Here is a 23,900-nt window from a genome sequence, read left to right on the forward strand (position 1 = left end):
TTCTTTATATGTAATACTAGTTCGAGAAGGATTTTGGGGAAAGGGGAGGTGATAGTGGACATGTGTGATTCTTGGAAAGAAGATGAGTACTTTATGTGAAACCTTTGTAATTTTTTTTTTCTTTCAATGGAAGAAAATCTGGTAGCTCCACTTTTATTTTGAATGCAATTCAATTCTTTTAAAAACTCCTACTTTCATGTTTTCATTATATGTAATGTTATATTTCCTACACAAGTCTTTTGATTACCTTACAATGCTTAACTAAATCAGTTGGGTGTTGTGGGTGGAGAATTTGGGCTACCTCCTCTAGGTCAATGCAATCATTGGGTTGTTAATATTAGTATGGATAGGAAGATAGAGTTAGCAGTTGTAGCAAATGCATGTTGCAATGATTGCAAGGGCTGCAAGTCAAGTATTCTTAGGAACATGTTTGAACTTTAATTAAAATGACTTATGTCTTCCTTAAAATGTAACATTCTAGAAATGGTTGAAGTAGGTTCTTACTGAAGTAAATGCCCACTTTAATGGTTGCAAGGATAAAAAAAATCAAGCAACTCTGGGATTAAGTTTGAGCAAAGAATGTTATGGCCTAGATTAACCTATTTCAAAACCTTATTGTCCTAATGGATTAAAGGACTCAAAAAGAATGATCTACATTTATGGGAAGGGATTAACTTGGTAGGGAAAAAATTAATTTTCACCTCCACTCACAACACCTTTTCTACCTTAATTATGTAAATCAACCATATTGACCCTACCTTATTTGAATATCCCTTAGGGTCACGAAACTGACACATTTTTTAAAAAAGTACTAAGTTCCCTATGGGATTGACCCTAGTATCCACTAGGCTATAATTGAAATCCGATGATTGGACTTAGGAATTTGACACACTTCTGATGTATAACCAAGACTCGACCAATAACCAATTAATTAGGAGTCATTGACATAGTACTTGTTACATAAGCTGAGAACAAGTTAACACTCTAGAAAAAATAAAAGTCAGGAAATTGAACCTTGTTCTATAGAGCTTGAGGTGACACCTTGAAAGTAGTGGCCTTCTATGGTCCACAATACCTTGTACTTTAGGAGAATTCCTAGGAGATGTCATTTGATTCCTTTTGAGCCACAAAGAATGAGATTTCTTTAGCTAAAAAAAATTAGTAAAAAATTAAGAGAAGAAAAAAGTGATCTTCTAAGTCTGCTAAAGAGAGGTCTATCCTAGGTTGAGGAAAAAAGATTCTTGAAATAGTTACTAGAAAAAATGTAGTAATTTAACACTTGAGTTTCTTGTAGAAATTATTTTTAAAAACTGATTTAAGGATGAAGATGAGTATTAAACATGAAGCATGCTAATGTATATATTTGTGAAGTCAAAGATTGCTTGCAGTTGATCTTGAGTTATTCTTAAAAAGATTTTCCATCTTTAATTGATGAGTCTATGATACAATTTTGCTAATGAGTTTTTCTTGGATAACATGTTTTGAGTTTTTCATTCTCTATTTTACTAGGGACAAGTAAAACTTAAGTTGGAGGGAGTTTAATTCATGTGATTTTCTGTTAATAAAGCATGTCATTTATGTGTAAAAGATAGTATAAATTAATTTTCTTTGCTTATATTTTTGTTAAAGTCTTCTTTTGGTTACTAATGTAAAATTTGAGTGTTTTGTGTAGCAAAATAAGGTTTAAAACACATTATAGAAGATCAAATAAGTGAAAGAAGGATCAAGAAGGGAGAATGAAGCATCAAATGAAGATTTTGGCAAGAATAAAGAATGTATTGAAAAGGGAGATAGGGTGTTGACTGAATTTCGATACAAGAAAGGTTATATCAAGTCATCATAGCATTTATGGAATTAGAGCAGAGCAATTTCATACCAAGAGGCTACTAGTACCTAAATAATTCAATACATCAGTTTTGTTATCTAAATAATATGACACTAGAAATCTCTCCTACTGTTGAACCTATTGTTGAGTTGTATCAAGATTTATAGTGTTATATCAAAATTCAGAAGATGTTGAAATAGATCTTGACACTAAACTTCCAGATTTGATATATTACCGTAAAGACTTTTATTCTAGCTTTAGTTTTATAATTTTTTACTACATTGTTATTTTAGTTAGGTTTTACCATAAATTTTAGTTAGATTGATGGTGTGGCATTGTTATAGCTTACCACATGGACATGTTCATAGTGTAAATAGGTGATTGCTAGATGTAAGAAGCATCCTTTTTGGATCTCTTATATCCTTTTAGATCATTTGATTACTTTGAATTTGAATTTTAGTTTTCCTTTATTTTTCTTATCATTTTCTATCACTTTCTTGACAACTAAGCAAAGAGGATGAAGCCTAAATTCTCCATGATTGAGAGCTAAATATCTCTATATTTGGGGGAGAGTTATTGCAAGGTGAAGATCAAGTGATGAGTGCATTTCTCTGTAGTAAATATCAGTTCATATCTTTTAAATTGAATTCTTTTTATGTTTGTATTAGGAACCCTAGATTACTTTGTTCTTTAGCCTTAGATTTCATAGGGTGTATTCAAACTATTATAGGTTCTCTAGACCTAACATAGCATAAACTTATGTAATAAAATACATACTATGATGTAGAGATAAAGATAGAAAACTCATACCTATGATCTAAATGTTCTTAGATCGAATCTAAACCGATAAAGATAGTCTATAGGCATTATAATCTCTTAAACCCAATGATCTTTCATCAGATCTCTTTTTACACGAATCTTGACATAAGAGAAGGGTGAGTTTTTTTTTTTTTTTTCTAGAGGGGTGGCTAGAGTTTGATCTTTAGAGTCTCAAAGATAATGGCAAGAGTCAAAGCATTAAGCCACCTTAACCCTAAAGGTGGTTTGTATAGGCTTCCCTATGGGCTTAAGTGACCTAAACCCATCTTAGGCTTAGTTCACCTAATCTAGCTTACTTAGGTCCTAATGAATTTTTGGACTCCAATTAATTAATTAGCTTAATTCAGAAAGACTATTTAGAAAATCCAATGCAATCTTGTATTTTTACCAAGAACGCCTTTATTCACACTTATGAATTACAAACCCAAACCATTGAGACCCATAAGAAATAATGGCTCCCTAAAAATCTAATTTTAAAGTTGACTCAACACTCTAGTAAAAACTATCAACTACACTCTAATATCTTATGATATTACGTGGCAAAGCTCAGGTCTGTGACCTACTATCCACTACATGTTGACTCTTTATAAACTGATGTTCATAATCTAACAAGATATATGCTATCAACATCTCAATATTACCTTTCTATTATTGAGTTACAGATCCCCCTATTATGTGATCAACTAACGTACTCTAGTTCATAAAGAATCAAATTTCACTCAAGGAATTACCACCGCCATAGTTTTCCTAATCGCATGTCCTTAGGATCACCCAAAGGGATAGGTTATCCTAATCTTATGAGATATTATGGTGTCTATATCAATAATTCATATTTTCACTAGTCTCCATCAACAATGACCTAACTCGTAAGGAATATATGACCACTTTAGGATCTCACTCATAGGTTAAAACCTTTTGTTAACTTCATCACAGGCTTAATATTCACTAAAGGTTAATTTAGAGTTCATGCAATATAGTATCTTGGTGAATCATGACTATCTAATAGCTAATGTCATGATTTAACATAGGTCATGTCCAATGTGTAGCTATACGCACTAATGTACTCACCATGGGAAAACTATCTCAATAACCAAGACAAGTCATTCATCCAATTAGAAGGTAATGCACTGTAGTCTCTATTGGATTGCCTAAATCTATAAACTTATCGTGAACAATGTATCATCTTTCAAGGAACCCATGAATTGTATATTTTGTACAACTGCTATTGCACCAAAGTAATGTACAATGCAAGTGATGGGGGCATGAATGCTCAGATAATTAATTAATGCAAAAAGAATAGATAAAGGGAACTAAAATCATAAATAATTTATTGATTCATTTTTACAGCACAATTGATTGAACTAGAAAAACACAAACTAATGTGCATAAAAAACATTTGTGGCAAAGCAGGTGAGTGTTATTTTTCACCTTATTAAATACTAAGATTCATCTCCACTACAGCAGTCGTGTTCATCATCGTGCTTGTTGCATTCCCACATCTATAAGGTGATTTCAGAACTTAGGCTGTACACATCTCACCTACAAAGTGCACTGAGCTTATCTTCGAGGATGATGGATTTATTTCAAGGACAATGCATTGTCACGCCTCAGCTTATTATACCGATAAGTTTCTAGTTCCTCTTTATGTTATTTGCTTGTGTGTTTTGGGCTAGGTTAGTTCATCTGCTTTTTGATACCCTTAGAACAATAGTTGCTTAATTGACTCTCTATTGCAAGGCCGTTTAGCAAAGATATTTGAAACTAAAAAGATAAAGGAAAATAAAGATCAAAATTCCCATTCTAGCATTTCTGTTTGCAATCCAAGATATAGCAACCAAGATATGAAATCCTAGAAGCTAAACTAAAGGAACCAAAGGTAGCGTAAAACCCAAAGAAAAAGCCTAAACTGAAGCACCTTCTTGCAAGTTTGGAAGAGGGTAAAAAGAAACTAGTGTTAATAAACCTTGTCCTTCACTACTACATAAGAAGAGAAGTTGTTAAACCTGTTGAAAAACCATAAGAAAACTATTGGCTGGAATTTAATTGATCTTAAGGGGATTAGTCCCTCACTTTGCGCCCATGGGATCTACCTAGAAGAAGGAGTCAAGCCAATACAACAACCACTTAGAAGATTGAATCCATCCTTGAAGGAAGTGGTTAGGAAATAAGTCAAAAAAAACTGCTAAAGGCAAAGATCATTTATTTCATCTCTGATAGCAAAAGGGTGCCCTATCTGGGAAGTTCCAAAAACACTAGCTTGACAATGGTTAGGGATTATTAGGGAGAACCTATGCCCTCTAGGATCCCTTCTAGTTGGAGAATCTATATAGATTGTTGGAAGCTTAACTCCTCAACTAGGAAAGACCACTTTTCCTCCTAGTTTTGGACCAAATCTTTGAAAAAGTTGCAAGACACTCATATATATGACTAACATTTAGAGTATTTCCAAATAGAAATTGTCCTTGAAGAAAGATAACATTTGAATGTCGAATGATGCCCTTTGGGTTGTGCAATGCTCCAACAATGTTCCAAAGGTGCATGTTGAGTTATATATATGAATAAAAATATAACATTACAGAAATAAAAACAAAGTTTGTCGAAATTCTCATAAATAAATAATAAAAAAAATGATCCTCATTTCCTAAAACTTCAAAAGAAAACAAAATTTTGAAAATAAATAAAAATAAAAATAATATTAATACAAAAGGAAAATGCGTAAAAATAAAATGTTTTTCATAAAAGCATATTTAAGAATAAAAGGTAAAAACTTAAAAATTATATCAAATTGAATATTCAATATTTTTTCATAAAAAAGAAAAAAAAAGTAACAAAAATATAAATATATGAAAAAAAAAGTAAAATAAGGATGAAAAGGAAAAAGATAATATGTATGTGTATATATATATTAAAGAAAACATAGTTTACAAAATAGGCAAATAATTTTCTTCCCCTTAATTGTGTACATGATTCTCCTTGGATGCACATAAGAAAAAAAAAAGTTTTTAAAGAAAAATCAAATAATGTACATGAATTAAAAAAAAATTAAACTCAAAACAAAATGAATGTCAAAGGAAAATACACCCAAAAAAAAAAATTAACATATCTTTGCTAAAGCATAATTTTAAAAAATAAAGAAAACTAAAAACTAATATGAAAATAAAAATTCTAAAATTTTTAAAGAACATAAAAAAAATATTAATAAAGTTCATAATATAATAAGGATAATGGTTTAGGGGAAAAACTATAATAAATGCATGATAAAACAGTTGAAGACCTATTCAATAAGTGATACACATTAACTATTCATTCTTAGGTCGGGTAGTAAAGATTAGAGAAAGGTAATCACTCATTATTAAAACTAGCATTCTTAAGACGGAGTCATCAAATTTTTTGTCAAAAAAAGAAAATTATTAAAATAAATCAAAAATAAAAGAAAAGTAGAAATTTCAATTAAATTTTTAAAAGGGAAAATAGAAAAAGAAAGAAAAAATGGCAGAAAATAATTTGCTTGAATGGCTTTGATGATGGTACATTACTATAAATGAATTAGTAAGGTAAAAGAAAATAAATTAATTGATAAAGATAATGGGTTATGTCTTCTAGGATAAGTTCTCTCATATTTCCTTAATTTAAATTTTAAAACATCAAATTAAATGCCAAGTTGCCAAAAAATATATATATAAAATAAATAAATTTTATATGAAAATAGTAAAAGAGGTTCGTTAAATAATTTTAATAAGAATGGTCATGAGAAAGAAACAATTAGAAAATTAATTAATTAAATCAAAATCATTTACAATTCCTTACAACATCTAAGGAAGCTTTGCAAATGGTGACAAATGTAAACCAGTAACCGTAATGGGCTCCCCAAAATTAGGACCAAGATTCTGAATATGTGTCCTATTCTTCTGCATACGTGAAGGATTCCTCCCCATTCTCTCTCATTTTCATGTGGGCCTGCTGCAGATCTCCCATTTGCACCAAAACAAGAAGAAGAAAAAGAAGAGAAAAAGAAGTGCATTTTTCCTTTTTTCCTTCTTGTTGCCTCATAAGGTAAGCTCGTGAAATCTCATCACTGTTAGGATATTTTGGAAGAGTGATTTCGTATAACATCGAACCCTTAATTCAAATAATATTTTATGGATTTCTATTGCATATTTCAATATCTGAGAGACTGCATGCCTTCATTTTTGGCAAGTTGTATGATTAACATAATCAGAATATTGGATATTGTATCAAAAATCTAAGTTTTATCAATTATATATAGAAATACACTTTGCTTTTGTTTTTTCCCTTTTCCTTTTTTTTTCTTGTGTTTTGTTAAAGTTTCGGATTTTTTTTTCAAGATTTTAGACATAATGTCTAGTTTAGAAACTATTCTTAAAAACAGTTATCTAACAAAAATAATTTTTTTGAAAATTTATTTTGAAAATAGATTATTTTAAAAAAATAAAAATTTAGAGCTTATTTGTTAATGGTTTTTGAAAAATGTTCTTTGATTACAAAATCTCTTTGAAAACCTAAAATGATTTTAAGCTATTTTTATTATTTTTAAATATGTTTTTAATATTTTTAAATATGTTTTAAAAATAATTTTTATATTTAGTATTTTTATTTTTAATTATTTTATAATTATTTCTTAAAATAACCCTTAGAAAAAACAACTAAAAAATATTCTCTAAAAACACCCTATTTTCTATTGTTAAGAACACAAAACGTTACCAAATGTGTTTTCCTTGTTTTTGTTCTAGAGAATAGAAAATTATTCTCAAAAACAGTTTCCAAATAGGTCATTAGTGTTCTGAGATGATTTTTTGTAAAATGGTTTTAAGTAATGACTGAAAATATAGAGAATATTTTGTAATATAATTTTTAAACAAAATTTTATTTCCAAAGATAATTGAGAACTTTTTTAAGAATTTTTCTCAAAACTAAGTTTTCAAGAATTATTTTCACAAACATGGCAAACAAACTTTGACTTCTCGTAGAGTAATTTTTCATAGGAAAAAAAAAAAAAACATGCCTAAGTGCCTCATTAGTCTAAATTTTCCAAGGATATTTGAAGTGTTGAAGTTGCAGCCTTTTTTCTTTCTTTCTTTCGTTGTTATCAACAGTTTGGTGTTATCTACTTCCATTGATCGACATGTCTTTTTCATCATTCCGCCCTTGAAGATTTCTTATGAATTACATTGAAGAGTTGTGTATTTTATCCATAGGTGAGAGGTGTGAAGTAGAAAAGAGGTTGTGAGGCTACTAGACCATACTATATATAGAAATGGCAGAAGATCAAAGTGTGATTACAAATGAAAATTTTGATTCATCTGAAGCAAACGATGATAAATGTACTCAGACTCTTGACGCTGCAAAGACTCCTCATCCAAGACCTACGTCTTTTGATCAGAATTTGATGTTTATTGAAGCTTGGGAACATTTGAGACGGTCGGTTGTTTATTACAAGGGACAAGCAGTTGGTACCATGGCTGCACTTGATAATGCATCAGGTGCACTCAACTATGATCAGGTATTATATATATGGATTCCTTCCCTTTTTTAACCAGTTAATGTTCTGTTTGGTGACTGAGAAAGTGTCCAAAGATTAAAACCTGATATTTCCATTAATGTTCACAAGATCAAACAAATTAAGGTAAGTAGCTCAACCATGTCCTGTCCACATTCTTGGCCTATGGGAGAGGAGTCAAGTTTTTCGGTTTCTAACCAACTAAAAGCAGAAATCATGAAACTTCAAATTCATTTCCTCTGGGGATTTTACTTACATAGATGTCTAAGAGTATAAAGTCTTTGGGTTTGTTATGGTTTAGTGCATAATATTGTTACCTAGATGCATATTAACTATTATTATTGGGCATTCATCGATCTTCAGGTTTTTGTCAGAGATTTTGTCCCTAGTGCTTTAGCATACTTGATGAAGGGAGAGCTAGAAATAGTGAAGAACTTTCTACTGAGGACTCTCCATCTTCAGTTGTCGGTGAAAGGCATTGATCGCTTCGCACTTGGACAAGGACTCATGTCAGCCAGCTTCAAATTTCTGCACAGCTTCAAAGTTCTGCACAATCCTGTGAGGGGCGTTGATACCTTGATTGCAGATTTTGGAGAAACTGCCATTGGAAGAGTTGCTGGGGTTGATTCTGGGTTTTGGTGGATCATCCTCCTACACGCCTACACAAGGGCAACTGGGGACTATTCCTTATCTCATAGACCGGAATGCCAGAATGGAATGAAGCTGATACTGTCTGTGTGTCTGGCTGAAGGGTTTGATACATTCCCAACGCTTCTTTGTGCTGATGGTTGTGGCATGGCTGACCGCAGAATGGTGAGGACACGCTGAAAATGACATAAGGGCTTTTCCCATTTTAACGCTCCTCAATGATTACAAATCAGTATGATCAATCCTACTTTTCCTTTCAGCATTTTGGCTTACAGGGCCCTTTAATTTGGGCAGCTTTGGCCTGCTTTTATGAATGTGATTCAATTAATTTCATCGGCATAAAGCTGTCTAGGTGGCTAATTTCTAATACAACTGGCTCAAAGTGAAATCTATGTGGCCCCTGAAGGAAAATTTAACAGAGAAACATGCAACTAGAAAACAAGTAGTTCATTGTTATTGTTACCTTCCATCATCAACTATTCAGGTGATCATGCTTTGTGCCCTTGTTATTGCTGTTTATAGGGAGTTTATGGCTACCCAATTGAGATTCAAGCACTGTTTTTCATGGCACTGAGGTGTGCAGTTCACCTCCTTCAAGAAGATGATGGGAAGGAGTTCATTATGAGGATTGAAAAACGATTACAGGCATTGACCTACCATATGCGCAGTTACTTCTGGCTTGATTTTCAGCAACTGAACAACATATACCGGTACAAGACAGAGGAGTATTCGCATACTGCTGTCAACAAGTTCAATGTCATTCCTGACTCCATTCCAGACTGGGTTTTCGACTTCATGCCAATGAAAGGAGGATACTTCATTGCTAATGTTAGTCCGGCCAGAATGGACTTCCGGTGGTTTGTTTTAGGCAACTGTGTTGCGATTCTGTCTTCCCTTGCAACTCACAATCAGTCCATGGCCATACTGGATCTCATTGAAGAAAGGTGGGGAGAGCTTGTAGGCAAAATGCCTCTTAAGCTCTCTTATCCAGCTTTGGACATTCATGGCTGGTCCATAGAAACCGGCAGTGACCCCAAAAATACAAGATGGAGCTATCACAATGGGGGATCATGGCCAGGTCAGTATTAATTAGTTCCTTCATGCTTATAATTTCCCAGAAGGCAAGAAGAAAAAGGTAATATATCCTTCACCATTTCTAACAATTTCAAATGCTACATTCAGGTCTCTTGTGGTTGGTTACTGCAGCCTGCATCAAAACCGGACGGCCGGGGATAGCAAGAAAGGCGATAGAGCTAGCTGAGCAGCGGCTGTCCAAGGATGATTGGCAAGAATACTATGATGGAAAGGAGGGCTGCTACGTGGGGAAACAGTCTAGGAGACTGCAGACATGTTCCATTGCTGGGTACTTGGTTTCCAAGATGTTACTTGAGGAGCCCTCACATCTTGGGATCATTGCTCTCGAGGAAGACGAGAAAATCAAGCCCACTACTATTAGTCGCTCAACCACATTGCCTACTAAGTTCCGGGGCTATCCTTGAAAATTTTTCATCATCATCTTCCCTGTGATTTTCACAATGCATTCATGATTTATTTATTCACTTTCATGTGACACTGCAGATCATATGAGCTCTGGTGGAACTAGTTTTTTCTAGTAATTAACCATCTGAATCTGAATTAGTGATTTGTGCATATGGTGCATAAGGAAACCGGTCTCAAGGGCATTATTAATTATTTCTCTTAACACTAAAAAAACACTTAGATTTACCTCATGTTTGTTTTAAAAAATCATTCTATTTATAGAACAAATGCTCAAAAAAAAAAAAAAATCTACTTTCAAAGCAAATGTTAGGAATATAGTTAATAGTCACAATTTGCTGCTAACAGATTATTATTACCATTAATTCTCTGATTTAATTTTCTAATTTTCATACATTGCTATTGTATATCCTCCATTAGTTGTACTTTCCTTTCTTTTGTTTTATTTTCAGAGTTAGCAAAACTGCAAAGTTGTATATATAGTGTGACCTTCAAAAATAATACAAGATAGTGTTTATTTCTTCTCCTCCACTTTCTAAACTTTATCATGGTATTAGAGCTTTCAAATTGCTTCTGAAACCCCTTTTTTTTCTCTCTCTTCTGAAACAAGTTATTCTGTTTTGACACCCATTTGCAATGAGGGATCAAACTAAGAAAACCTTTAGATCATTCATCTCTCAGATAATCCAGGGGTTGTTTTTTAGTGTCTTCTTTGTTGAATGGAAACAACTATACCATGTGGAGTAGGGTCATGTCGAAGGCTCTTAGTGTGAAAAACAAGTCTGGCTTTGTTAATGGAGCAATCTCAAAGCTGTCACAAATTAGAAGATACAAATTTTGGGGATTGGAAGTAATGTGATGACATGGTGGCCTCCTGGATTGTGCATGCTATTATCCCAAAACTTGCAGGCAATGTCATTTATGTAGAAATAATTAGAGACCTCCGGTTGGATCTTGAGGAAAGGGTTTCTCAAGCCAATGACCTACAAATCTTTGAACTCCAACAAAAGATTCTCTACATCACAAGGTTATGATTCTATCACAATTTATTATTCTGTCACAACAAGATTACCTCCTTGCACTTGTGATTCTAATAAGACCTTGGAAGGATATAGAGATAGAGATCGCAGCATGCAATTTTTGATGGGTTTGAACGAAAGCTATACAACTGTGCGTGGTCAAATATTATTGATGAATCCTATTCAGAAAATGAGTAAGGTTTTTTCGTTATTCTTCAAGAAGAACGACAACGTGGTATGGTTGTTCCATGTCCCACAATGGAGTCTGGTGCACCAACTGCCAAGAAGAGTGACAATGGAGGTAAAAATTGTCATCAAAATTATTCCAACAATTCTAAAATCATTTATGATTTCTGTGGAAGAATAAGACAAGTCAAGGAGAAGTGTAATAAGTTACATGGCTATCCTCCTGGTCACAAGTTGTACAAGGGTCCAAACCAGTTCACACCAAGCCAAGCTTCCGCAAACCAGATTTCAAACACAAAATTTCCCTTTCACTCCAGAACAATGCCAACAGGCTTTAACATTAATTAATACCGAACCCAAGTCAAATTTTTTAGGTGACAATGCCTCCAAAAATAATCAACTAGTATTGTTCTTAATGTCATCCATTCTATTCGTTCAACCTCTTAGATAATTGATTCTAGGGCTATTGACCATATGGTTAGCTCTCCCTCATTTTTCTCCCATGTAAGATCAACATGTTATAGGACAGTTAGGCTTCCAAATGGAGAAAATGTTCCAATTACTCATATTGGTGATGTTTGGCTGACATCTAATATTATTTTGAAAAATGTCCTTTCGATTCCAAGCTTCCATTTTAATTTGATCTTTTTTGTCAAACTCATCCATGATGCAAAATGTCTTATAACTTTTCTTTCTAATTCATGTCATATATAGGACTGATCCTTGAAGAAGATGATTGGAGTGGGTAGATTACATGATAGCCTCTATCTTCTTTAATTGCCAACAACCAATCTCAGATGATCTCAAGTTGTGTCTTTCTTGATTCATAATTTATGGCATCAATGTCTTAAACACCTTGGATATAGTCATTTTAAGTTGTTTTCACATTACATTTCAACTTTAAATCCTTTTGTTAAACATGAAAGTTATGAGATTAATCCTTTAGCCAAACAAACTCAAACTCCTTTTCCTTTAAGTAATAAAAGGTCTATTGAACCTTTAGATTTAATTCATTGTGATATATGGAGCAAATTTCATACTACTTTTTTATCGGGTGCTCATTATTTTCTCACTATTAATATGGATGACTTTCATCATTGTACTTAGGTTTTTCTTATGCAATGTAAAGAGACTCGCTTTTTTTTACAATCCTTCTATTTTTATGTGGAAACACAATTCCATAAAAAGGATAAACATATTGTGGTCTAACAATGGATTGAAATTTGACATGAAAGATTTTTATAATTCCAAAGAGATTTTGCATGAGACAAGCTACATAGACACTCCACAACAAAATGAAGTGGTGGAAAGGAAACATGAGCACCTACTTAATGTTGCTCATGCTTTGCATTTCCAAGCAAGTCTCCCTATTAAAGTTTAGGGCGAATGTGTGTTAATTACATCTTACCTTATTAATTGCACTCTAAATCCTTTGTTGTATGGTAAGACACCATATAAATTGTTGTTTAATTCAATTCCCCCCTTTTCTCATTTAAAAGTCTTCGGTTGCTTATGTTTTGCAATAAATACTAGTGGTTCAAAGACAGTTTAATTCTAGAGCATCTCATTGTATCTTCCTTGATTATCCTTATAGTCAAACAGGATACAAACTTTTTATCTTGAAAACACCCAATTTTTTGTTTCTTAAGATGTTCAATTCAGAGAAAACATTTTCCCTTTTCAATAAGAAACAAAGATGCCTCTGAATTAGCCTGTTATCCCATGTTATATCAATGAGATCAATAATGAAATTGTGTCTCATCCACAAGTTGAAACATCACTTGAGACACAAGATAACCAAGACCTTGATATTCCGACACCAGAACATCCCTCACTACCTATCTAACAATCTAGTCATGTGTCTCATCCCCCTTTTTACCTCAAATACTATCATTGTCAATTGGCCACATGTGATCTGCTAGCACCAAATTAAGTCTTCGTTCAATCCTATAAGTATCTCTCATCCACTACAAAATTTCTTATCTAATGAAAAATTCTCTCCAACACATCATTATTTTCTAGCTTCCATATCATCTAGCTAGGAACCAAAGACATTCAAACAGGTAATGCTTGATGTGAATTGGAGAAAGTGCCATGGTAGTGGAAATTAAAGCCTTGGAAGTTAATCAGACTTAGGAGCTTATGCCACTACTATCTAATAAACAAGTCGTTGGCCGAAAATAGGTCTATAAAATAAAGTATCAACCAGATGACATCATTGAGTGCTACAAGGTTCAATTAGATATGATCGAATCAACAAGAAGGACTTGACTATCTAGAAACCTTCACACCAGTAGTCACTAATAATAATGTGATGTTTACTAGCCATTGTAGCTGTTAAAAACCAGCACCTCTATCAACTCAACATTAGCAATGCTTTTCTTCATGGAAATTTGAATAAAGAAGTTTCCATGTAGCTTTCACAAGGTTTTCAACATCATGACACTAAAAATGTCATTTGTAAGCTTCAAAAGTCCCTCTACGGTCTCAAGCAAGCTTCCTATCAATAGTTTGTCAAGCTTTTTAATAAGCTATTAGGAGTCAGTTACCAATAATCAAAGGAGGATTATTCCCTATTTACAAAAATGGCCAACAACTCTCTTACTATTATCCTTATGTACGTCTATGACATTATTATTGTAGGTGATAATCTTGAGGAGATTCAAAATCTAAAGGTGACTCTTCACAATCATTTCAAAGTGCGAGATCTTGATATTCTAAAATATTTCCTTGGTATATATAGAAATTGCTCGAACAAAACTTAGTAGATCTAAGCCAATGAAAATATGTCCTTGAGTTACTTGAAGAGTTTGGTCTCCTTGGCATACGTTCTTCAACAAATCTAATGGAGCAAAATCTTCGATTGAGTAATAATAATGGAGAACTTATTTCACATCCAACATCTTATAGGCACTTGGTTGGTCGTTTGTTTTATCTCATCACAATAACACAACTAGACATTATCTATTGTATTCAAATTCTTAGCCAATTTCTAAGGCAACCTCATCAACCATACTATCTTGTTGTAATATGAGTTTTACATTATTTAAAGAGTTGTCCCGGCTAAGGAATTCTTCTTTCAACATCTAGTTCGTTGCAACTTCATGCCTACTATGATTCAGATTAGGCAAGTTGTCTCAATTCTCGTCGTTCAACCACAAGATATTGTTTTTGCTTGGAAATTCTCCCATTTCATGAAAATCAAAGAAGCGATCAACCACTTCTTGCTCTTCTGCTAAAGCAGAGTATAGGGCAATGGCAACAACCTATTGTAAAGTTAATTGGCTATTATACTTATTAAAAGATCTTGGAATTCATCACTTGCAACCAGCTCATCTTTATTGTGTCAACAAAGTCACCTTACATATTGCAGTCAGTCCAACCTTTTATGAACGTACCAAACACATTGAAATATGATATCATTTGGTTCATGAAAGGATCCAACAAGGAGTAATTCGTATTAGTTTTGTTTGCTTCAAACAACAATTAGCTGATATTTTTACAAAGCTCTTAAACCATACCTATTCCATGATTTCCTTATTAAGATAGGTGTTCAAAATCTTCACATGTCATCTTTAAGGGCGAGTGTTAAGAATACACTTGATTGTCACAATTTGTTGTTAACATATTCTCTTATTACCATTAATTCTCCGCTTTGATTTCCTAATTTTCATACCTTAACTTGTTGTATATTCTTCATTAGTTGTACTTTTCTTTCTTTTATTTTATTTCCCATAGTCAATAAAATAAAATCAAGGAAACTATAACTAAAAGAATATATATTGTAATCTTTAGAAACAATATAAGAGACATTTTATTTCTTCTCCTTCACTTTCTAAACTTCATCAGAAAACCTATCAAAAATGTTTTTCCAATTATAAACTATTTTATATTCCAAACAACAAAAAACTATTTTAAAATGTTTTAAGAATAAATTAAACATTCTCAAATACCAGCAAATGCATGCATGCATGAAAGTGAAACTAGGTTCAAGGGTCTGGGAATAAGAATGGTGGGAATGACCCAACGTGGGGAAGGGCAACCCTGCCATGTTGACTATTTCTTATTACAAGTATGAATTAGTGGGAGGGTGAATAACTCCCACCATATTTTTTTGAATTCCTTTGACCCAATAAAGCTGGTACATTTTTAGGGTGCACGTCTCCTTTTATATTCCACCAACTCATCTTTGATCTTCATCTTAAGAATCTAAATTTGCTCTAATCTACAATTTTGCACTTGGGAGGCAGTCTAACCTCATCCTCCCAACCAACTCCCCATTAATCTTGCCCTTCAATCAGGGACTGAGTCAGCCCCTCCCAATTTTTCCAAGCCCGTTTGGTTTTTGCAATTAATGTAAATTTGAGAGAGTGGGTACCCCATAAAACCTACCAATCCCTAATAATAAAAATAAAATAAAACCCTACTTTATTATGATCTCTAAACCTAATTGAACAACAATTTATCTTATAAATAAAATGAAAGCAAATTAAGAAAGATGATGAAAGCAACACATGTATCATATGAGGTCACTTCTTGTTTCCACAATTGAACACATCTGACTAATAACATAAGGAGTGGAAGATTCATCAAAAATTTTAAGAATAATTTTTAAAATTTCATCAAATATTAAAAAAAAAATGCTGAATATTGAACAAAAGCCCTTCTAACCTTGCTAGAATTTGACTAGGGATTCATTTATGACATAAAGTTTTGTTTCAATTTTTCTCAATTGAACAGAGAAAAATTATAAAATCTTGTTGATGGATCGTCCCTATTTGATGTGGAGAGATTTAAGCCAAGTTCTTAGGGTTTAAGTCACAAGGGCTGAAAGTTGGGGGTCAACAAACCAATAGATGTTCAAATTGACAGCACCCATCTAGGACTTTTCCTCCAACTTTGACCTACAACCAAACGCAACTTAAATGCATGGGAGTTAAATGGTCATCCTACTTGTTTTTTAATATTTCCAAAGGACTATGTCAACCACCTAAATATATAAAAATGAAACTCTCTAGGAGTCACTTGAAAAGGAATGGACCTACCATGATGTCTTTATAAAATAACATCTTTATTATAAAGTATATATACCATATACCACTCCAAATAATTTTTCGAAGAATATATATATATATGAAAAAGAAAAAAACGTGGTCAAATTGAATACAAAAATTGCCTAGAGAAGTCAAAAACCCAAACTAGAGTGTGAACATTAAATGATTCTCTAAATCTAAATCTTAAAATTATTTCCTCTAATTTTAAGATTTAGATTTGGAGAATCATTTAATGTTCACACTCTAGTTTTTGTTTTTGACTTCTCTAGGCAATGGCCTTAGATTTCATTTCGTTGGTTTGTTTTTGAGTAAATGAGTGTGGTCCGTGACCCTTATAATTTCAAAGTTGGGATCATCTAGAGTTTTCTTGAGTTGAAAAGTCAAATTTTAATCATTTTAGGGTGTATTTGGTTGCATTTTTGTTTTCAAATTTGTATTTTTAATTAAAAATTTAAAACAAAACTTGAAAATTATAAGTACATTTGACCATGTGATTTGAAAATAATTTAAAAAAAAAAATAGAAAAGTGTTTTAAAAAATTTCTAATAGTGTTTGGCTGTTGTGCTTTGAAAACAATTTTTAAAAATAAAGTGAAATATAAAATAATTTTTAGAAAACAAATAGAAGTTGTTTTCATCATATTTAAAAACAAAAAGAAAACATGATCAATTTAATCATGTTTCTTAAACTTATTTTTAAGTTAAAAAATAAAAAACAATTTTTAAAAACAAGTTTCAAAAAACATGGTCAATCACATCCTATGTTTTTTATTATTTATTTTTTAATTTGATGGTAAAAACTAAAAAGTTAAAATTATCAAAACTTTTTTTATTTCTAATTTTTTTAAATAATTTTTAAAATGAGAAATTAAAATTCCCATATTTATTCATCTTTGCCAAACCAACAATATTGGTGTATAACATATGAATGTTAAAATGTCTATAAATGAAAAATCTATCATATAATTTGTTCTAAAATTAGAAATAATTTACCCTAAATGCATTTTTTTAAAATGCCTTAAAGCAAAATTTTAATAATTTTATTAGTATATAATTTTATGTAAAATTAAATATAATAATATTTTAAGTACATACATTTAAATAACTAACTTACAAGCTTTGTATGATTCCTATTAAAATATAGTCTTATATTAACCTACATATGAAAAATTGCCATGTCCTAGCCTAAGTTTCAATTTTTAGGAACAAAAATAACCCTAAGTGAGAAAAGACTGTTTTATCCTTACAAATTCATACCCCTATCTCCCTCTTCTTCCATTTTCAACCTTAGGAAAACTGGAAAAGCTTCAAAAAAAAAAAAAAAAAAAAAACCTAGAGTGTTTTTTAATGATTTACAAGCAAATTATCCTCTTCAATGATATTAAAAGTGAAGGGGTATGGTTTTTAATATTTATATTTCTTATTTTCAATGCTTATTTTAAGACCATTGACAGATGTCTAGAATTTCAGGTCTAGACTTGTAATTTCCCAAAAATATACTTCTAAATGTTAAAGAAATGTCCAAAGATATAATATTGAATATTATACAATATCCCAAAAATATAAATACGAAAAAAAAAAAGTATGATGGTATAGTTTTGAATATTATAAGAGGTATTTAATACTATAATTTTGACCATTTATAATATTGAATATTAAGGCCCCTTTCATCATATTTTTTAAAACTATTTTTTATTCTTTAATTTAAAAATAGTTTTTAAAAACAAATTTAAGGAAATATGGTTAAACATAACTCATATTTTATATTTTTGTTTTTAAAAACCATATCTCATATGAAAATTATTTTCTATTTTACTTTATTTTTAAAAATTGTTTTAAAAATGCTTTAAAATAATTTTTTATTTTTAAAAATAAAAAACTATTTTAAATAGTTCGTAATCCTCTCACAATTTGAAACATTTCTTATTATATTTTTTATAATTAAAACTTTTTTATTATTCACAATTTCTACTAAAAAGTTATCTACTTATGTCTAACCCACAAAAATTGACCAAGGTTATTATGTTGCACCCACCAAAATTGACTAAGGATATTGTTTTTTCTTTTTTCTTTTTTTATTTGTAACAATTTTGAAAACCATGTGTTTAGTAACCTTGATTTATGTTTTATTTTAAAATTTTGAAGGCAAAAATTAGAAAAACATGGGTGCTAATTTTTTTTTTAGGAAAATAAAATATTAAGAAAAATGATTTTTTTCATATTTGATTTAATAGAATATAATAAGAATTAGTTAGAAATGTATTATTTTTAAAATTTTTAAATTTTTGCATAAAAATGAAAAATAAGTGTAATGAATTTGAAATAATAAATAAAAATTATTTATCAATTTTAAATCCTTCTTTTTATTTTCTTCATTTTTTATTTATATTCTATAAATATTGTAAATACAATATTTCACTATAAAAAAGGTAAAAACTATCTTAACTCAAACAACCAAACTTATTGGTCATTTAAGCCAAAAATTGGAAACTTCCTTTGGGGGTTTAGAAGCAAAATGATGGTATGTTTAAAGATGTGAGGAAATTAATATTCCTAACTATATTGACATGGTAATCAATATTGGAAGCTTTGAAGCTAAGTACGCACCAAGCCCTTTTGCATTATCCTATGGACGGGTATTAGGGATGAGAGAGAGAGAGAGAGAGAGAGAGAGAGAGTCAAAATATTGATATATGTGGGGGCCATAACGATTGCACTAGTATTGTTTTTTCAACTTGGAAGATTCACAGGGCTTGACCAGCTGTTGCTTGCCCCTCATGGACATATGGATGGATATTCATATTTTCTTCTTCAAGCGCCCCTTTAACTGGGTTGTCTGTTTTCTACAAGACTTCCCCATTTCCAAAGAGACTTGGTGGCTTACACACGGCTTCAGCTATGGGGAATTGCTGCAGAAGACCTGCCAAATGTGCCCATGCTTCTTCTACTCACTTTTCTGCCCAGTCTGGTACTTTGATTTCTTATACTTTGTCGTTGGTTTTTATTTTGGGATTTTTCATTTTGCTTTTGTTGATGCGCTTTCATTTTCCTTTTCTTTTGTTGATTGTCTTGTACTTTGTGGGTTTAGCAGTTTTTGTATTGAGGCTTATGGTTTTTCCCCTCTTTTCCCTTTTAAATTACAATTTGGATGAAGCTGAGACAAATTTTCTTCTGGATTTTTCTTTCTGTTTTCTGAATTTACTTTATACAACTATGAATACTGGGGTTTTACTTTTAGTTTCTTTTGTAAAGTGTCTTGTCTTTTGTGGGTTCAGCAGGTCCCATATTGAGGTTTATGGGTTGTCTCTTTTTCCCCTCTTTTTTTCTTCTCCTTATTTATCTGGATTCGGGTGAAACTGTGGTTGTAATCTGTGAAGAGTTGTGGGATTACCAGTTCTCAGATTGAGCTTTATGGGGTTTTTTGATTTTTGGTTATTAGGATTTGGAGGGAGTTGTGGGTCTGGTACTTGTGAGCTTTTAGAGTAACCATGAATAAACCCAAAATTAATCAGCTTTTGCTATATCCAATCCTCTTCCTCTGTGTTTGTCATGGTGAAGGAGAACCTAGATAAAATATTTAGGATTTGCACTTTTTATATCATTATGACATAAATCTTCGCCTGCATATAAGCTTGTAGGGGTAGATTTCAGTGGCTTGTTAAAAAATTGTACTCTGCAATTGGTACATGTCAACAATGAAAACTTAGTTTGAATTCATCCAAAGATGCCTAAAGCTGTGGGTTCTCTGTTCTGGGAATTTTGCAGGGGCTAAAAAATTTGGGTGTTACTATGGTTGAAAGTAATGTAATCAAATATAACCAACATAGTTTAGGTCATATAAGCTCTGTAGGACCAGGCTTAATCTTAGTTTGAACACTGAAAAACGATGTTTTATGCTGTCTCCTATAAATCTTTTTCTGCTTTTTGCCAAACAATATGTGATTATGGTGTATCAGACTCAGTTACAATGTATCAGCTGCATCTGATACATCAATTAGGAGGTCTTCTTGGGCCATAGGGAAGCCTTATCCCATTTAACAAATTTCATAATCATAGCAGGAATATAATTGTTTGAACACATTCCCATATACAAATATTGCAGCTCTTCCTGGTGCTGTTTTGGATTGGGCAGTTTGAACTCTGAATGAGTTACAAGTTACAATCCAATTACATTTATTATTTGTATGCAGTTCCTAGATGGTAGATATCATACTGAAAAAAATAAATTTAGAGTATTTTTCATGCTTATTCCTTCTAGCTATGGTTCTTCAGCAGTATGCACTTCCTAATATTTGTTTGTATCTTTCTTCATAACCTTGGCTTCTTTCTTCCATTGCATAACATGTTGGCAATGAATCTCCTAGTAGTCTTATGCTTTTCCATTTTGCCTCTTCAGATCGTACAAAGCCCCCCAGTAAGGCATATAAGGATTCAACTTCTTCCAGCCAGCATACACCTTTTGGAACCTTGAACAAAATTTTGGTATCATCCAAAAGTGATATATCTGCCTCCAATAGTGTCAAGGACTTTAGCTTCAATGATCTCAAGAATGCCTCCAAGAACTTCCGCTCAGAGAGCCTTCTTGGTGAGGGAGGATTTGGGTGTGTTTTCAAAGGCTGGCTTGATGAGAACACTTTAGCTCCCACCAAACCTGGGACGGGGATGGTAGTGGCCATCAAGAAACTCAAGACAGAAAGCTTTCAAGGCCACAAGGAATGGCTTGTATGTGTAATGTGGACTCTTAAGTTCAAGCTGTTTTCTTCCTTTTGGCCTTGCTGGTTATTATCTGAAGCAACCTTTTTTTTTTTTTTTTTTTTTTTTTTTGACATTTTCAAATTTGGCAGGCGGAAGTAAACTACTTAGGTCAGCTTCACCATGAAAATCTCGTGAAACTCATCGGGTATTGCTCAGAGTCTGAGAATAGACTTCTGGTATACGAGTTTATGTCAAAGGGAAGTTTGGAAAATCATTTATTCAAAAGTAAGTAAGTTTTCTCTCAATGATCTTCATTGTCAAAGGTTATATATATGCCGGTAGTTTCCTTGCTTTGTTGACACTACTGATAGCGTGATTCTCTTTTGTACTGACTATAAAGCAAGGAATTAACAATAGTCTCTGTCTCAAGCTACAATAAAGCAAGGATTAAGAAGTTCCTCTAGTATATTCTCTGTGAAGATAATTCTGCTTATGCAGCAATTGCCTGGTTAGCAACTTCTTTCTATGAGCTAAAACTTCTAGCCCTAGCACTCAAACAAAAACTTCCAAAATTAAAAATAGATATCTGTAGTGGTAGGAATTCCAAAAATACATAAATTTCAAACACTTACTAGACTACTGTATAACAATCCCAGAAGCCAATTCAGAGAGAAATGATTTAGGAACTTTCCAAAAACTTAGAACTTCCAATAATATATTAACTTCTGCCAAATTCTCCTGTTGTTGATTAAAATGGTGATGCAGTAACCTGAATAATCTGGCCCTGGAGTATCTGACTAGTAAAGATTGGTATAATATGGGCTCTTTACTTGCTCCTCAATCAAGAGTTGTACTTGTTCAAGTTTAATTTGGAATCAAGTTATATACCCAAGTAACACATCTGGACCTTCAGAAAATAGGATGCGGTATCTTTGATCATTAGTGCCCGAAGTTGGGGATACTAAGGCAGGGGACCCTGGTGCAATTAGTGTAATGTCAAATTAGTTCTTAGGACGATGGATCTACACTTATTTCACCTTTATTTGCTTACCTAGATCAAATTATGATGGATATCATTTTTGCAATGGGCTGTAATTATTTTTTTCTTTCTGCAGAAGGTGTTCAACCAATAACTTGGGCTACACGGATGAGTATCGCTATTGATGTTGCGCAAGGAATATCCTTCTTACATAGTTTAGATGCCAACGTAATCTACCGTGATTTAAAAGCTTCAAACATTCTGCTTGATTCGGTATGCCAGGGAAATTAAAGTAATGATATATGTTGTATCATTACAAAATGTACCACTGATCAAACTTTGTATGAAAATTCTTCCTAGGATTTTAAAGCAAAGCTTTCAGATTTTGGCTTAGCAAGGGATGGTCCTACTGGAGATAACACTCATGTTTCAACCAGAGTCGTGGGAACTCGGGGTTATGCAGCCCCTGAATATGTTGCAACAGGTTAGCCCTCTATTTGTATCTCTTAAAATGTTGAAATAATGAACAGGAATACTTGAGTCACCCTTTTTTCATACATATTTGGTCTCTACCTGGGAGTTGTTCTCCTCTTGATGAATTGGTTCAAACCGAAAACAGGTCATTTAACCCCAAAGAGTGATGTATATAGCTTTGGGGTAGTCTTGTTAGAGCTGCTATCAGGTAGAAGAGCAATGGATGATGAGAAGGCTGGGGGTGTTGAAGAAACTCTAGTAGACTGGGCAAAACCTTTTCTTAGTGACAACAGGCGAGTTCTGAGAATCATGGATACTCGGTTGGGTGGTCAGTACTCGAAGAAAGGAGCTCAAGCTGCAGCATCACTTGCATTGCAGTGCCTCCACACAGACCCCAAAAACCGGCCACTTATGACAGATGTTCTAGCCGCACTGGAGCGACTTCCCACATCAAGGGACATTCCTAGGACCCCGTCGCCTAGGGTAGAATATCACAGTATGAAGCATTCATCAAATCCCGGTCACACTCACAAGGCAACAGCCGGAGCCACAAACTTGGTATGATGGGTGTATTTTGGTTTCCTCATTGGTAGATGCATTCAAATAGTTGTAATTGGTACATAGACATAGAAAAATGTACAAGAGATACTGCACATATTTGGAATGAGTGTAAGGTTGTTGTCACCTTTGTAGCAGTTTTGTTCTTTGTGAAAATTTTGTTGTACTGAGAATCCAGACAGGATTTTCTTAGTAAAATATGAACTCAGATTCTTACATCATTTTATTTTTTTGAATGTTTTGTGAAGCCTTGCTCCATTTCTGAAAATTGAAGCATAAAGAAATCATGTGGAAATGCATTTAGAAGTTGAGTTCCTCTTTTTTTTTCTTTTTTTTTTTTTATTTGGGTTTTCTTTGTTAAGAGCCCATGAGTGATTCTAGGAAAAGAATTTTTATTCTATAGTCTTGATTCTTATTTTTGATAATATATTTTTTAAATATATTGCCTAACAAAAAAAATCATTTTTGAATGGAACATTTATATCATGTTAGAGGGTGTTTATTTTTTTAGCTTTTTGTTAAAAACAATTTGCTTTTAAATTTAATTTATTTGTTTTTCTATTTTTTCATGACTCATTATGAGTTTTTTGGTTGAATATAAAAAGTCATATAATTGGTTTTTTCTAAAT

The 23,900-nt window shown here is 32.4% G+C and overlaps 2 protein-coding genes across 2 annotated transcripts; both read left to right on the plus strand.

The window, feature by feature from the left end:
• Positions 1 to 6,590: 6,590 nt before the first annotated feature.
• Positions 6,591 to 10,447, plus strand: LOC117916677 (probable alkaline/neutral invertase F). The gene is made up of 5 exons (XM_034832822.1): positions 6,591 to 6,697; positions 7,861 to 8,165; positions 8,526 to 8,975; positions 9,333 to 9,888; positions 9,993 to 10,447. Exons 2-5 carry the CDS (start codon positions 7,920 to 7,922, stop codon positions 10,307 to 10,309), a joined length of 1,569 nt encoding a protein of 522 aa, XP_034688713.1. The 5' UTR covers positions 6,591 to 6,697; positions 7,861 to 7,919; the 3' UTR covers positions 10,310 to 10,447.
• Positions 10,448 to 19,321: 8,874 nt separating this feature from the next.
• Positions 19,322 to 23,503, plus strand: LOC117915579 (probable serine/threonine-protein kinase PBL18). The gene is made up of 6 exons (XM_034831171.1): positions 19,322 to 19,533; positions 20,962 to 21,287; positions 21,410 to 21,545; positions 22,376 to 22,512; positions 22,600 to 22,723; positions 22,859 to 23,503. Exons 1-6 carry the CDS (start codon positions 19,464 to 19,466, stop codon positions 23,275 to 23,277), a joined length of 1,212 nt encoding a protein of 403 aa, XP_034687062.1. The 5' UTR covers positions 19,322 to 19,463; the 3' UTR covers positions 23,278 to 23,503.
• Positions 23,504 to 23,900: the final 397 nt, after the last annotated feature.

This window comes from Vitis riparia, chromosome 6 (assembly GCF_004353265.1).
Source record: "Vitis riparia cultivar Riparia Gloire de Montpellier isolate 1030 chromosome 6, EGFV_Vit.rip_1.0, whole genome shotgun sequence".
Taxonomy (NCBI): Eukaryota; Viridiplantae; Streptophyta; class Magnoliopsida; order Vitales; family Vitaceae; genus Vitis; species Vitis riparia.